This window comes from Propithecus coquereli, unplaced genomic scaffold (assembly GCF_000956105.1).
Source record: "Propithecus coquereli isolate 6110/MARCELLA unplaced genomic scaffold, Pcoq_1.0 Scaffold188, whole genome shotgun sequence".
Taxonomy (NCBI): domain Eukaryota; kingdom Metazoa; phylum Chordata; class Mammalia; order Primates; family Indriidae; genus Propithecus; species Propithecus coquereli.
Genome location: NW_012143634.1, coordinates 4867092 through 4880887, shown reverse-complemented (window position 1 = coordinate 4880887; position 13796 = coordinate 4867092). Strand labels below are relative to the sequence as shown.

The window sequence follows — 13796 nt, the reverse complement described above, 5'->3', positions numbered from 1 at the left end:
TGCAAAATGGAAACAGGGAAATGTTACAGAAACAGCTCCAGCAAGGCCTCATGGCAACTAGAGAACTGGCCAGCAACTTCCCACTCTCCCTGAGCTTCATGAGCTCCATCTCTGGGATTCTCAGGTCAGATCTATTCCTCTGTCTTCACATGCTCTGGTCTGAATGTTTGTGTCCTCTCCCATCCCCCCAACCAAATCCCCAAGGTGATGGTATTAGGAGGTGGGGCCTTTGGGAGGCTATTGGGTCATGAGGATGAAGCCCTCATGAGTGGGATTAGTGCCCTTAAAAGGAGACCCCAGAGAGATCCCTTGTCTCTTCTGCCCTATGAGGACACAGTTGGAAGATGCCATCTGTGAACCAGGAAGTGGGCCCTCACCAAACACTGAATTTGCCTTGATCTTAGACTTTCCAGCCTCCTGAACTATGAGAAATAAATTTCTCTTGTTTATAAGCCACCCAGTCTATGGTAGTTTTTTATAGCAGCCTGAACTGACTAAGACAGTACACCAGCTTCCTCACCTTGCCCTTGGCTCCTGCTTTCTCATAACTTTGACCTGCACATGGCTTTGATACAAACACAGCCCCAGTGCTAGACAGGCTGGTGCTCACAAGATCTCATGGACCAGTCGCTTAGTGCCTATTCCATTTTCATGGAGAAGGAATGACTCTGCTTAGGTCAAAGTGTTCAGCTGTGGTGTAAATAGCTGTGGCTGGGAGGAGGCAGCAGAGACACGTGGGGCTCTGAGTGGAGTATTTTATCTTAGAGGCAGTGGTCGGCAACAGCTGCTGTTGTAGCACGGAAAATGAGAGCCAGAGGGGCCCTCAAAGATCAGGAAGTGCAGTCTTGGTCCATTTTGTGCTGCTGTAACAGAATACCTGAGACTGGGTAATTTATAAAGAAGAAGTATTTATGTCTTAAACTTCTGGAGGCTGGGAAGTCCAAGGCAATGGGGTCCACATCTAGCAAGGGCCTTCGTGCTGTGTCATCCCATGGCAGAAGGTGGAAGGGCAAGAGAGCAAGAGAGGCCAAACTCACTTTTATAACAAACCTATTCTCACAATAATGACATAATCCATTCATGGAGCCCTCCTGATGGAATCACCTCTTAAAGGTCTCACCTATTAACACTGCTGCATTGGATTAGTTTTCTAACACAGGAACTTTGGAGAACACATTCAACCGTGGCATAGAGTTCCTTCAGTTCACAGTGAAAGAAATGGAAGCTCAGAAAGGCTTGGAGCGTGGGGTAGGAGAGACACAGTATAGTTGAAAGACAAACAAAAAAAAAGTTGGGGCCAGGGGCGGCGTGGCTCACGCCTGTAATCCTAGCACTCTGGGAGGCCGAGGTGGGCGGATTGTTTGAGCTCAGGAGTTCGAGACCAGCCTGAGCAAGAGTGAGACCCCGTCTCTACTAAAAATAGAAAGAAATTAATCAGACAACTAAAACTATATAGAAAAAATTAGCAGGGCATGGTGGCGCATGCCTGTGGTCCCAGCTACTCGGGAGGCTTAGGCAGTAGGATCGCTTGAGCCCAGGAGTTTGAGGTTGCTGTGAGCTAGGCTGGTGCCACGGCACTCACTCTAGCCAGGGCAACACAGTGAGACTCTGTCTCAAAAAAAAAAAAAAAAAGTTGGCATCATTTAACAACCTTGAACCTCAGTTTCCTCTTTTGTAAGAAGGGGAGAATAATAATTACCTTGCATGGCTGTCATATTAAATGAAATAATGTATATATTAATAGCAAGCTTAGCCCTGAGCAAACACTTACTAAAAGTTGGTTGTTAGAAGAGCAAAACAAACTCATAAAATTTAATTAATTTGAGTAGCGTTATACATGCTCATATCGCCCAGATAACACATTACCGTAGTTCCTAAACTATGTCCTGTAGAGATTTGCTGTCAGTTGGGATTGCATCCATCTACAGGCTTTGTTCTATTGAGCTGCCCCAAGCCACTTCCAGTAGCTCTGTTCTAGGATTGCACATAAATGTAATCACATAGTATGTATTGTTTTGTGTCAAGTTTCTTTTGCTCAACATACTGTTTTTGTTGTCTGTATCAGCAGTCTGTTCCTTTTTATTGGTGAGTAGTATTCCACTGTACAAATACATTATAATTTATTTCTCCACTCCACTGTTGGGTAATTTCTAGTTTTTATCTATTATGAATAAGCCTCTGTGAACATTCTTGTATAGTCTTTATGTGGACTTTTTTTTTATTTCTCTTGGGTAAATACCTAGGAGTGTAATCGCTGAGTCATACAGTAGGTGTATGTTTAGCTTTAATAGATACTGCCAATGTTTTACAAAGTTACTGAACTATTTTACACTCCCATCAATAATGTAAGAAAATCTAGTTGTTCTACATCCTCACCAACATTTGGGCCTATCAGTCTGTTGAATTTTAGCCATTCTGGTGCATGGGTAGGGAAATCTCATTGTAGGTTTTTTTTTGTTTTGTTTTTTGTTTTTTGAGACAGAGTCTCACTCTGTTGCCCGGGCTAGAGTGAGTGCCGTGGCGTCATCCTAGCTCACAGCAACCTCAAACTCCTGGGCTCAAGCGATCCTACTGCCTCGGCCTCCCTAGTAGCTGGGACTACAGGCATGTGCCACCATGCCCGGCTAGTTTTTTCTATATATTTTTAGATGTCCAATTAATTTCTTTCTATTTTTGGTAGAGACGGGGTCTCGCTCTTGCTCAGGCTGGTTTCGAACTCCTGAGCTCAAACAATCCGCCCGCCTCGGCCTCCCAGAGTGCTAGGATTACAGGCGTGAGCCACCACACCCGGCCTCAATGTAGTTTTAATTTGCATTTCCCTAATGGTTAATGACGCCGAACACCTTTTCATGTGCTTAATGACCATTTAATATATAGTTTTGTAAAGTATTCAAGTCTTTTGCCCATTTTTATTGAGTGGTTTGTTTATTCATTATTCATTTGTAGGGGTTGTTTATATTCTGTATATGATCATATATATGTGTATATATCATACATATTTAAAGTGTATCCTTGTGAAACCATCACCACAATCAAGATAATGAGCATATCCATCACCCCCAAGATTCATGCACCTTTAAAATCTCACCCTCCTGCCCTCTCTGCCTCCCTACCTATTCCCAGGCAACCCCTGATCTTTCTGTTACTAAAGATTAGTTTGCAGTTTCTAGAATTTTATATAATGGAAAAAAGAGTACGTTACTCTTTTTTTTTGTCCAGTTCTTTCACTCAGCAGAACTATTTTGAGATTCATCCATGTTGCATGTATCAATAGCCATTCCTTTTTATTGCTGAGTAGTATTCCATTGTATGGATATATCATAATTTGATTACCCATTCAACTCTTTTTTTTTTATGTTGGCAAATATCTTTGATTGCAAAATCCTTCAATTATGGCTAATTCACTAATGAACCAACAGGAGAGTTGCTGAACATATGAATATATAAAAATCCCTTGCGATTCCGATAGTCAAGATAAGAGCATACAAGGAAAGCAATCCTCCTCCTTTTTCTGAAAGCTGTTTTACATTTTAAAAGGTGACTAGGCATACTTGGAAGTTTAAAGCAGTATGATGTACCTTGCAGGGAAAGAAGGAGAAAACCTTTCTTCATATTAGGCAAACATATATCAAATATACCCCAATTCCACTTGATAAAGTAAGTTGGATGTCCTCCTTGAACTGGGCTAGGGCAGAACACTTAGTAAAAGGGACCCTGGGTGGGGACAGGAAGCTAGGAGAAAAGGAGCACCAGATCCCACGCAGCACCAAACAAGTCGGTTCCACCTGCTAACACAGATGAGACATGCAGCCCCATGGCCCAGGCACGGGACGTCCAAGAACAGTCAAAGACAGTTACTGCTCTCACTTCCTGGGACTGTCTAATGGTATTCATTCAGCCCATGGAGAAAATCGTTGACCAGCAAATTCAATTTGTCATTGAATTTAAGTCATAAAGGATGTTAAGGAAATTCTTGTAACATATATATAAGGATTTCTATTTTCCTAATTAGAGCAATGATTACACAATTACCATTCCTGTTTTCATAAGGGCTTGTTCTCTACGCTGGAATGGTTTAAGAAAAGCATTGTCTAATTTGGATTTTATTTTACACTTTCAAAAGAGACAGAGGGGACACAGAGAAAAAGTGTGACTCACTGTCTAATTTGGGGCCTAGCAGGTATAAAAGCAGACTTCTGTGACTCAAGGTCCACCTAGATTTTGGGGAAGTTTCAATGCCTTAGGGAAGACTAGCGAAGCCCGTTACACTCCCACCCTGACAGAAAGAATTCTATAGCTAATCTGCCACAGTGTTCCAGGTAAAGCATATGTTTATAACTACAGAAGGTTTCAAATTAACATGTAAATTTAAAATGTAGCATTTCAGCAACAAATAAGCTTAGAGAGCTCATCTCAAAAGTGAAACAACAAAACTATTGCTCAGACATCTGAAAAGTGAAGCTGCTGCTATCAGCTCCACCCCACTCTCAGGCTCAGGCAGACACATAAGGCGGGGACAGCTCCTTGGCAGGGCCATTCACAATGGCATCACCATGTGGGGTAACAGCAACGTAGTGTCATTGTTGGTGACATCCAGCACGTCAGAGGAGTTCCTGCCATTGATGTATTTGGTGGCAGTTCCAAATCACAGCTAATCAAGTAACACTTAAAAGTCAAGATAATGCTAATAAACAGAAGAATAATAAGGACCCAACAGGTAGGATTCACGGACATGATATTATCTTTGCAGGGAAAATTAGGAGGCAGCTGCCCGTATGCATGCCTGAATGGAGTTTGGATAAACAAGCACAGTGACTGCAACCAATGTGTTCAGGGCAAAATGGAAGATCTGGTAACATAAGAATAAGATGACCCGCGCAGTGTGTTGCTTATATGCTCCATAAGTAGCCACTGCACACATCAGGATCATGAGAAGAGAAATTGCAATAGCAATGCCCATGTTGGTATCATTCATGAACTCAAAGTCACCTCCTAGTTCAGAACTTGAAAAGTGATGCTGGTCTGGGTCAGCCATGGCCCTCAATAAAATCACCAGTACCACAGCATTGACGATCTTTAGGACTTGCAGCCTTTTTGTCACCGAGGACCTTTCCCTTGTCTTCTTACACTCCCAATTTTCCACTCCTTATATCATCCCCTTACCTCCTTCTTCCGAGTTCAGGTCCCCAATGGACTCTTGATGGATATTTGCATTGTTTCCAGTTTTGGACTGTTAAGAATAAAGCTGCCCAATCTTTGTATGGACATATGCTTTTATTTCCCTATGAGTGGAATGGCTAGATTATAAAGTAGGTGTATGTTTACCTTTAAAAGAAAATACCACATTGTTTCTAATGTGGAAATACTATTTATTAATACATTCCCAGTCCCAGTTGTTCCACATGTTCTCCAATACTTGATATGTATCTTAGACCATTCAGGCTGCTATTACAAAGTGCCATAAACTGGGTGGCTTATAAATGACAGAAATGTATATCTCACAGTTCTGGAGGCTGGAAATCCAAGATCCAGATGCCAGCATGGTTGGGATCTGGTGAGGGCTCTCCTCTGGTTTGCAGACTGCTGTCTTCTTGTTGTAGCCTCACGTGGCAGAAAGAGGGCAAGAGAGCCCTCTGGGATCCCTTTTATAAGGGCACTAATCCCATTCTTGAGGGCTCCGTATTCACGACCTAAATACCTCCCAAAGGTCCCACCTCCTAATACCACCACACTGGGGGTTGGGATTTCAATATATGAATTTCGAGGGGACACAAACATCAGTTCATTATAGTATGGTCAGTCTTTTTAATTTTAGCCATCCTAGTAGGTGTCTATTTTAATTTGCATTACCTTAAGAACTACTGATGTTGAGCATCTTTTCATGTGCTTATTTGTCCTATGTATATCTTTTTTGTTGAAGTGTTTCTTCAAATTTTTTGCCCATTTATTAATTGGGTTGTTTTCTTGAGTTTTGAGAGGTTTTCTTTGTTTTTTTTTTTTTTAATTTTTAAATCTTTTTGTATTTTTTGAGACAGAGTCTTCCTCTGTTGCCCAGGCTAGAGTGCTGTGTCGTTAGCCTAGCTCACAGCAACCTCAAACTGCTGGGCTCAAGTGATCCTCCTGCCTCAGCCTCCTGAGTAGCTGAGAATACAGGCATGTGCTACCACGCCCAAATGATTTTTTTCTATTTTTAGTTGCCTGGCTATTTTTTTTTCTATTTTTTAGTAGAGACAGGGTCTCACTCTTGCTCAGGCTAGTCCTGAACTCCTGAGCTCAAGTGATTCTCCCGCCTCGGCCTCCTAGAGTGCTAGGATTACAGGCATGAGCCACTGCGCCTGGCCTGAGAGTTCTTTATATATTTTGGATACAAGTCCTTTATGAGACATATGATTTATAAGCAATTTCTCCTAGTTTGTGGCCTGTCTTTTCATTCACTTTGCAATGTCTTTGAAAGAGCAGAAGTTTTTAATTTTGATGAAGTCAAATTTATTATTATTTTCTTTTATGGTTAGTGCTTTTTCTTCTTTTTCTCCCTCCTCTTTTTTTTGTCCCGAGAAATCTTTACCTACCACAACATCACAAAAATGTTCTCCTGTGTTATCTTCAAGAACCTTTATAAGTTTTAGCTTTTACATTTAGGTCTATGGTCCATCTAAAATGAATTTTTTGTATGGTGTGAGGTAGGGTTGAGATTCTTTTTATTTTTTACGGATTACAATATGCATTTTTGTCATGATCTACCTTGAATTAATCTTATACTGCTTCGTGTATAATGTAAGATCCTTATAAGAGAATTTCAATTTACCTCCCTTCTCGTCCTTTATGCAATTGTTGTCATATTTTTTAGTTACATATAAACTCCACAATACATTGTTACTTTTGCTTTAAACAGTCATATCTGTTAAACAATTAAGGTGACAAAAGAGTAGTCTTTTATATTTAGTGACATACTTACCATTTTCATTGTTCTTTATATCTTCCTATGGATCTGATTTTCATCTAGCATCATTTTCCTTCAGGCTGGAGAATGTCTTCATTTCTTTTTGTGCAGAAGACCTGCTGGAGATGAATTTTCTCAGATTTTGTTTATCTGAAAGTATCTCTATTTTCCTTCATTTCTGAAGATATTTTCACTGGATATAGAATTCTAGGTCACCAGACTTTTACTTTTCTTTCAGCACTTAAAGACATCATTCTATTTTCTTATGGCCTCCATTGTCCCTGATAAGTTAGCTATTGTCTTAGTTCAGTCAGGCTGCTATAACAAAAATACCATAAACTAGGTGGGTTAGAAACAACAAACATTTATTTCTCACAGTTCTTGAGGCTGGGAAGTCCAAGATCAAGGCATTGACAAATTTGGTGTCTGGTGAGGGCCCATTCCTAATAGATAGCACCTTCTCTTTGTGTTCTCACATGGCAGAAGGGGAAGGAAGCTCTCTGGGGTCTCTTTTACAAGGGCACTAATCCCATTCATGAGAGCTCCACTCTTATGTCCTAACCACTTCTCAAAGTCTCCACCTCCTTATACCATCACCTTGGGGTTAGGATTTCAACATATGAATTTTGGGGGGACATAAACATTCAAATTATAACTGTGATTAGTTTTTACTATTAGCTTACTCTATGCAAAATGTCTTTTTTCTTTGGATGCTTTTAAGAATTTTCTATTTTTGGTTTTCAGCAGTTTGACTATAATGTGCCTAGGGGTGTGTGTGTACGTGTGTTTTATGTTACTTGGGGCTTGCTGAGTTTCTTGTTTTAATCAAATTTGGGAAGTTGTCTTCAATTATTTTTCAGCCATATTCTCTCTCTCCTCTCCTTTGGGACTCCAAATACCTGCATACTAGTCTAATTGCTTGATACTGTCCCACAGGTCATTCCCCAATCTTTTTTCTCTCTGTGCTTCACTTTGGTTAATAACCATTGACCTCTCTTCAAGTTCATGAAACTTTTCTTCTGCAGTGTTTAATCTATTGATTTTATTCATTGATTTAAAAAATTTCAGATATTGTATTATTTCAGTATTAAGATTTCCATTGGGCTCCTTTTTAGAGTTTCCATACTTTGTCTAAAATTCAGATTCCCTGTCTTCATCCATTATAGCCATCTTTTCCTGTAAATTCTCCAACATATTTATAAAAACTCTTTGATAATTCTAACATATGGGCTGTCTGTGGACCAGCTTCTGTTAATTGTTCTTTTCTTCTTGATAAGTGTCATGTTTTGCTGCTTTGTCACATGTCTAGTATTATTCTTTTTTTTTTTAGAGACAGGGTCTCACTATGTTGCCCAGGCTGGTTTTGAACTCCTGGCGCCAAGCGATCCTCCTGTTTTGGCCTCTCAAAGTGCTGGGATTACAGGCATGAGCCACTGTACCTGGCCTATTTGATTATATCCTGGATACTGTGGATGATAGTTGTAGAAACTCTGGATTCTCTTGTCTTCCTTTAAAAAGTGTAGAATTTTGTTCTGGCATCCAGTTAAGCTACTCGCAGATAACCTTTATCTCGAAAGGCGTGGTTTTAGGTTTTGTTAGGGTAGGCTTATTTCACTTTTGCCCTTAGTCATGGGAAATGGTCTTCGCTCCTAAAGCATGGTCCTTTGGGGTTTCAATGGAAAGCTTGAGGTATTTTACAAGCTCTTCTAACTTGCTGGACCTTGAACTCTTAACCTGCTTCCCATTATGGGGCAACTGTTGAAATCTCTGTTTAGGTCTTTTGGTCTTCAGTTCTTGCTTTCCCCTTAGGCTCCTTGGACTCACTCAACACACAGGCACTTCAGGACTCAGCCATGGATATAAGGGGAATCTGTATACTAATTTTGTGGCTCCTCTTTTGACATTCCTTTTTTCTCCTGTTTTCCTTCCTCAATTTCCAGCCACCATGGCAGCTATAAGTGCTGACCTCTACGTTGTCAGCTTGCTTTCTGCTTGAGCTCTACTCCCCATGTGCTGCATGGATTGAAAATGCCCTGGGAGGAAAAAAAATCAGTTAAATTTGGATCTCACCTAGTTTGCTTCTCTTCTTTGAAGGGTTGCATCCACTCTGGTTGCCTGTTTTGGTTGTTCTCCAGTGCTTTCAAAAAATTTAAAAAAATATTTTGTCCAGAGTATGCAGTAGCTATCAGTAGGAATGTTAGTCTGATACAAGCTACTATGGCCATCATTGCAAGTAGAACTCACCCAAATATGTTAATGATTTTTAAAAAAAATTGTTTGGTGCCCTGCTTTTCTGGCTCACTGAACACATACTTAGTCTTCATACTGGGTAAACCAATACAGTTTTGTTGTCTGTTCTGAGAATTTACTTGACTTAATTTAAATTTCACTAAATAATCCAGTAAGTCAGTTACTGTTCCTAGTGGCTATCAAAGTTTCAGAGGCTGAAATTAAGTCCCTAATAGTGACAATGTCTTGAATGTTTAATTAAAGTTTAAAATAAACTTTAATCTATTTTTCTAAAATAGGTAATACATTCAATCGTTCAAAATTTAAGGCTGGGCATGGTGGCTCATGCCTGTAATCCTAGCACTCTGGGAGGCCGAGGTGGGAGGATTGCTTGAGCTCAGGAGTTCAAGACTAGCCTGGGCAAGAGTGAGATCCTGTCTCTACAAAAAAGAAAGAAAGAAGAAAAAAAACTCCAGCCAGGCTTGCCTGTAGTCCCAGCTACCCGGGAGGCTGAGGCAGAAGGATCACTTGAGCCCAGGAGTTGGAGGCTGCAGTGAGCTACAATGACACCACTGCACTCTACCCAGAGTGACAGAGTGAGACTCTGTCTCCACAAAAACAAACAAGGCAACTGAACACCCCTCCTCACAACCCCCAACCCCTTTAAAAAAATTTAAAAGGTAAAAAGGATATACAATGAAGAGCTTTACTCTCACCCTTCTTACATGTGTTTGTTAAATACAGGCAGCTACCTTTTTGATCTCTTGCATTATACGAATTGGTCATATCCTGCCCATTATAATCCCATGAGTTCCTTGACAAAGAGTTTTTAAAATAAATGACATCCTCTAGCAGGAATCCTCACAGAAAAAGGCATCTATTCCATTTAATTCTGCAAACATTTATTGAGCCATACAGTGTGCCTGGAACAATGTTAGCTATTGTAAGGTACAAACATGAGTCATATGATTGAGAGTGTACTTTTCTTAATTAGAAAGAAGAAGAGAGTAGAATGAAGGGCTATTTGTAAGGAAACCTGATGCTTTCTACTTGACCCAGTTGGAAGAGCTGATAGAAAAAGGTTCCGTCCCTATCTAGCTGAGGCCTAGAGTTAAGGTTATATTCTTGGCCCTGTCTCCCTAACAGAGTGTCTCCACAGTCCAGCAGCAGCCCTGTTCACAGCCAAGCTGAGCACAGGGTCCAAGAACCTTGCCGGAAGCTTGATGTCTATCTCATAGTACTTAGGGAGGGGAAAAAGCTAAGCGAAATCTCTTCAACATCAGAATGTTAAAGTTCCAACAGTTTACAACTGAAGAGATGCTCAAAGCTCTGAGTATTTTCCAGCTAAGTCTGGGCTAAATCCCCTTCCCAGCCACTGAGAAAACATGGAGTGTCCACATCAGGTGGACTGAAAAGACACTGGAAGCCGAGCAAACCTACAGAGGTGGCAGAAAGTGTATTCAACACATCCCTTGTGTGGCTGCACCTTCAGGTTCCTGCAGGGACTTGGGTAGGCAAGGCAGGGTAATGTGTCCATGGTGGGAAGGAGTGAATGGCAGGCCAGGGGTGTCTGCAAGGAATTTGAGAGTACTGATGAGGAGGGGTAGAAACTATGAATCAGTGGGCATGTTTACATCTGGGTACCCTTTGTTCCTCTGCAAGAATTTCAGATTGATCTGCTCATGGCCAGAATATAAAAATTGTGCGCCTACCATGCTGCCTTTTTCATTGGTCCTCAAGACTGGGCTTGGGACCTCTGGTTTCTACAGGGTAGTAGGCCATGACACTCCGCTTTGCTGCAGGTGGCAAGCCTACTGGGTAGGCTTTTAAAGTCTTTTTCTGATCCTCTGTTCAAATCCTCAGAAAAAAATTAATTTATGAGCAACTTTCTTCCCTTGATGACGTAAAAAAGTTTCTAGAGAGCACAGTGATGAGTGGAACTTAACTGCATACAGTCCATAATTAATTCTTTTGAGATGCGCAAGGTCATTGATAGTTCATTTAGTATGCTGTCCTTTTGGCTTAATTTTAGTGACTGTTAAGAAAAAAAAAAAGATTGACAGGCTTTTTTAAATTCCCAGCCTCCTGCTCCTTATTTCTTCCTTCTCCTTGAGGCTGAATTTAATCAATGGGGGTTTTTGGGAATTGAATTCTTCTGGTGAGAGGGACTATAGCAGCACCAATAGAAATGTAACACAAGCCACATGTTTAAAATTCAAAGTAGCCAGATTAAAATTAATCATTTCAACATGGAATCAATATGAAAATCATTGTCACCCAAGCTGAGGTGCAGTGACGCGATCATAGCTGATTGTAGCCTCGAATTCCTGGGCTCCAAAGATCCTCCCGCCTCAGCTTCTGAAGTAGCTGGGACTATAGGTGCATGCCATCACGCTTGGCTAATTTTTCTCCACCTTATTTTTTGGTGTGTCTTCTACACTTATAGCAGATCTCGATTTGGGCTGGCCACATTTGAAATGCTCACTAGCCCATATGGCTAGTGGCTACTGCATTGGGTAGCGCAGGCCTAGAGTGTGGGTCACAGTGACACCCTCTGCGATCCCCGTAGGCATGCAGACAACAAACCCTCTAGGCCGCATTCTTAGGAGCACACAAGTGATGATACAGGGTGGAGGGAGTTTAGAACGGGCTCAGATGCAGGGATTACAGCTGGGTTTTGCTGACCAAGGCAGCTGGAAAGCCTCATAGGTGGGGAAACTCGCGTGAGGCCCAGCAGGTGGGAAGAGGCCATTCGTAGGACGCAGGGCGACCTGGAGGGCCTACATCCTGCTATCCAGGCACGCAGGATTTTACCTGGGGCGCCCTTTGGCTGACTGTTGCTCCTTTTTTGTCTTTTCTCCTGTTTCCCAACTTCCAACCCGCACCCCCAGCGGTGGTCCTCGGCCTGCCCAGCGCCTGGGCCGCGAGCGCCTGCGCGCGCTCCTGCCCCGCCGCCTGCGCCTGCAGCAGCGTGGAGCGCGGCTGCTCGGTGCGCTGCGACCGCGCGGGCCTCCAGCGGGTGCCGGCCGAGTTCCCGTGCGAGGCGGTCTCCATCGACCTGGACCGGAATGGCCTGCGCTTCCTTGGAGAGCGGGCCTTCGGCACGCTGCCGTCGCTGCGCCGCCTGTCGCTGCGCCACAACAACCTGTCCTTCATCACGCCCGGCGCTTTCAAGGGCCTGTCGCGCCTGGCCGAGCTGCGCCTGGCGCACAACGGCGACCTGCGTTACCTGCACGCGCGCACCTTCGTCACGCTGGGCCGCCTGCGCCGCCTCGACCTGGCTGCCTGCCGCCTCTTCAGCGTGCCGGAGCGCCTGCTGGCCGAGCTGCCGGCCCTGCGCGAGCTCGCCGCCTTTGACAACCTGTTCCGCCGCGTGCCGGGCGCGCTGCGCGGCCTGGCCAACCTGACGCATGCGCACCTGGAGCGCAGCCGCATCGAGGCGGTGGCCTCCAGCTCGCTGCAGGGCCTGCGGCGCCTGCGCTCGCTCAGCCTGCAGGCCAACCGCGTCCGCGCCGTTCACGCCGGCGCCTTCGGTGACTGCGGCGTCCTGGAGCACCTGCTGCTCAACGACAACCTGCTGGCGGCGCTGCCGGCCGACGCCTTCCGCGGCCTGCGCCGCCTGCGCACGCTCAACCTGGGTGGCAACGCTCTGGACCGCGTGGCGCGCGCCTGGTTCGCCGACCTGGCCGAGCTCGAGCTGCTCTACCTGGACCGCAACAGCATCGCCTTTGTGGAGGAGGGCGCCTTCCAGAACCTCTCGGGCCTCCTCGCTCTGCACCTCAACAGCAACCGCCTCACAGTGCTCGCCTGGGCCGCCTTCCAGCCCGGCTTCTTCCTGGGCCGCCTCTTCCTCTTCCGCAACCCGTGGTGCTGCGACTGCCGCCTGGAGTGGCTGCAGGACTGGATGGAGGGCCCCGGGCGCGTCACCGACGTGCCGTGCGCCTCCCCGGGCTCCGTGGCCGGCCTGGACCTCAGCCACGTGGCTTTCGGGCGCTCCTCTGATGGCCTCTGTGTGGACCCCGAAGAGCTGAACTTCACTGTGTCCAGTCCAGGCCCGTCCGAAGAGCCAGAGGCCACCACTGTGAGCAGGTTCAGCAGCCTCCTTTCCAAGCTGCTGGCTCCGAGGGCCCCAGTGGAGGAGGCGTTCAACACCACTGTGGGGCTGGCTAACGCCTCCCTGTCCGACAGCCTTCCCTCCCGTGGGATGGGAGGCTCTGGAAGCAAGTCCGCGTTTCTCCTTGCCTCTTGTCTCCTGCTCCGCGTGGCCCAGCACGTGGTGTTTGGCCTGCAGATGGACTGAACCTGCCACATTGCGGTGGCCCAAACTGCCTTGGCCAGAGGGGGAAGGTTTGGTCAGCTGGGCTTGGGGTTGTCTGTGGTGGGGGCCAGTGGTGGAAATCCCAGTGGAGGGTGGAAGGAACAGTTTGCCTCTAGAGATGGCCCCAGGCGGAGGAGGAACACTGGGAACTGCAATTTTAGGGAGGAGGGGAGGTTGAGAATTTCTGCTTTTGTCACCTGGGCATCCGTTGGAAAAGAGAAGCAAGAATGAGCATGGACCCTCCGGTGGGAAGGCTGGGAATCTGAAGCTCCTTCACACCCTTCCCTTCCCCCATCTTCCAGGCAAAAG

At 44.8% G+C, this 13796-nt stretch overlaps 1 protein-coding gene and 1 pseudogene across 1 annotated transcript; one reads left to right on the top strand and one right to left on the bottom strand.

Annotated features, from left to right (window-relative positions):
- Positions 1–4493: 4493 nt before the first annotated feature.
- On the bottom strand, positions 4494–5068 carry LOC105809052 (annotated as a pseudogene).
- A 4089-nt stretch (positions 5069–9157) lies between these two features.
- On the top strand, positions 9158–13469 carry NYX (nyctalopin). The gene is made up of 2 exons (XM_012642797.1): positions 9158–9173; positions 12061–13469. Exons 1-2 carry the CDS (start codon positions 9158–9160, stop codon positions 13467–13469), a joined length of 1425 nt encoding a protein of 474 aa, XP_012498251.1.
- The last annotated feature ends 327 nt before the right edge of the window (positions 13470–13796 follow it).